The sequence below is a fragment of the Rosa rugosa genome, chromosome 3, assembly GCF_958449725.1.
Source record: "Rosa rugosa chromosome 3, drRosRugo1.1, whole genome shotgun sequence".
NCBI classification, from domain to species: domain Eukaryota; kingdom Viridiplantae; phylum Streptophyta; class Magnoliopsida; order Rosales; family Rosaceae; genus Rosa; species Rosa rugosa.
In genome coordinates, this window is record NC_084822.1 from 58,400,606 (window position 1) to 58,402,583 (window position 1,978).

At 40.8% G+C, this 1,978-nt stretch overlaps 1 protein-coding gene across 1 annotated transcript; it reads left to right on the plus strand.

Annotated features, from left to right (window-relative positions):
* The first annotated feature begins 478 nt into the window (after nt 1–478).
* LOC133738022 (gibberellin 3-beta-dioxygenase 1-like) lies at nt 479–1,978 on the plus strand. Its single transcript, XM_062165463.1, has 2 exons — nt 479–927; nt 1,408–1,978. The coding sequence occupies exons 1-2, from the start codon at nt 479–481 to the stop codon at nt 1,976–1,978; spliced, it is 1,020 nt and encodes a 339-aa protein (XP_062021447.1).

Genomic DNA, 1,978 nt, shown 5'->3' on the forward strand with positions numbered 1-1,978 from the left:
TAGCTTTATCTGTTGCAAATGATTTAAATCCCTTGTTGCCGTTACGTAGTGATACAATGTAATGTTGTACCAATTCATTCACAATTTGTCCTCATCCGATTCATGTATTCTTTATTCCAAATAAATAAAGTTGAATAACATGTCTTATAGAGATAATGCAGTTGGATAACATACCATATATAAAATATGAAATCCCTGGGGGGGGGGGGGGGGGGGGGGTACATATCTCGCTCTTTACGTACAGAAATGCTTATAAACATATATGGAATGTTGTCCAATGTATGGATCACATTCTAAGAATATGACTCATACATTGGATATCGCCATGTATGGGGTCACATTCCATCATATATAGGATGGTAATACATATCTTACACTCCGTAGGTATATATTCATTCTAGTGTAAGTAGGAGTGAACCTTGCAAGCTTGATCTTAATTTGCTTCTGCACGATTTCTTTTAGCGACTAAGATTTACTAATGGCTACTCCTGAGGAAGCCTACAAGCGTATCATCCCCCTTGATTTTGGCTCAGCCAAGTCAGTTCCAGATTCCTTCGTGTGGGCCCAAGCATCCGATGAGGTCCACTCTAGCGACGGGTTAACCATACCCGTTATCGACCTCACGGATCCGAATGCCCCGCAACTCATAACGGAGGCATGTCAGACATGGGGTATTCTCCAATTGAAAGGACATGGAATTCCAACTAAGCTTATGGAGGACATGGAGTCTGAGTGTGAAAGATTGTTTAGTCTCCCAACTGACCAAAAAATGAAGGCCTTAAGATCTCCAGGCGGGAGTACAGGATACGGTATCGTCCCAATGCAGTCCTTGTTTTCCACCACCATGTGGCACGAAGGGCTCACCATCATGGGGTCTGCAATTGATCATCCTAGGCTGCTTTGGCCTAATGATTATCAAGGATTTTGGTAAGTACTCCATGAGTTTTCATGCACCTAGATAAAGCGTGACACATGTGTTATTGTTTAAAGGCCAGATAACAGTTTAGTTTTCATATTTTGCTAAAATTTGTAATCATAATGAACATCATTTAACATTTTAACTTCGTCAATCTTCATATTAAATACATGAAGTTTCAACAAGTTGGGTTTTAGTGATGGAAATCACCACGGTTTATGATTTGTGAGTGACCTATGAGATTGATATTGCTAAAGTTAAAAGTAATAGAGGGAAAACTGAAAAGTGTCCCAAAAATGAGACTAAAAATACAATTATGCTTATTTGGAAGGTTTTATTTGTCATGTATGTGGATTTAGTTTACAGAATGAGATGGTCGTATCTGTACATACTTATAAAATCAGAAAATATGGTCTACCTTTTGTTTGGAATTGAAAATGGGAGTTGTGTTTACGGTGATAAAATAATTCTTTATTTGAATGATTTTATAGTGATAAAATAGATGATTATCAGAAGCAAATGAAGGCCTTGGCAGAGCAGCTGATGCGCATCCTCTTCAAAGCTATGAGCATTCCTGTAAAAGAAGTCAACTGGTTCGATGATCCAACAAACAGCAGCGGCTGCAATCTGGCTTTACAGCTGAACTCTTACCCTCCATGCCCTGACCCGACCCGAACCTTGGGCCTTGCACCACACACTGACACTTCCATAGTAACCCTACTCCAAGCTAAAACCAGCGGCCTCCAAGTCTTCAAAGACGGAGTTGGGTGGGTTGCTGTGAAACCCTTACCCGATGCCCTCATTGTACACCTTGGTGATTTCACCCGCATTCTATCCAATGGTCGATTCATCAGTGTTCTTCATCGTGTGGTGGTGAAACCGATCCAACGCTACTCAGTTGGATACTTCTTTAGGCCGCCAATGGATTTTGCTGTGTCACCACTTCTGTCAAAGGATTTGGGTCCGGAACAAGTTCCGCGGTATCGTTCAGTCACAGCAAAGGAGTATCTTGATCTGAAGGCCAAGCATCTTGAGAAAGCATTTTCTCTTATCGAAAATTAG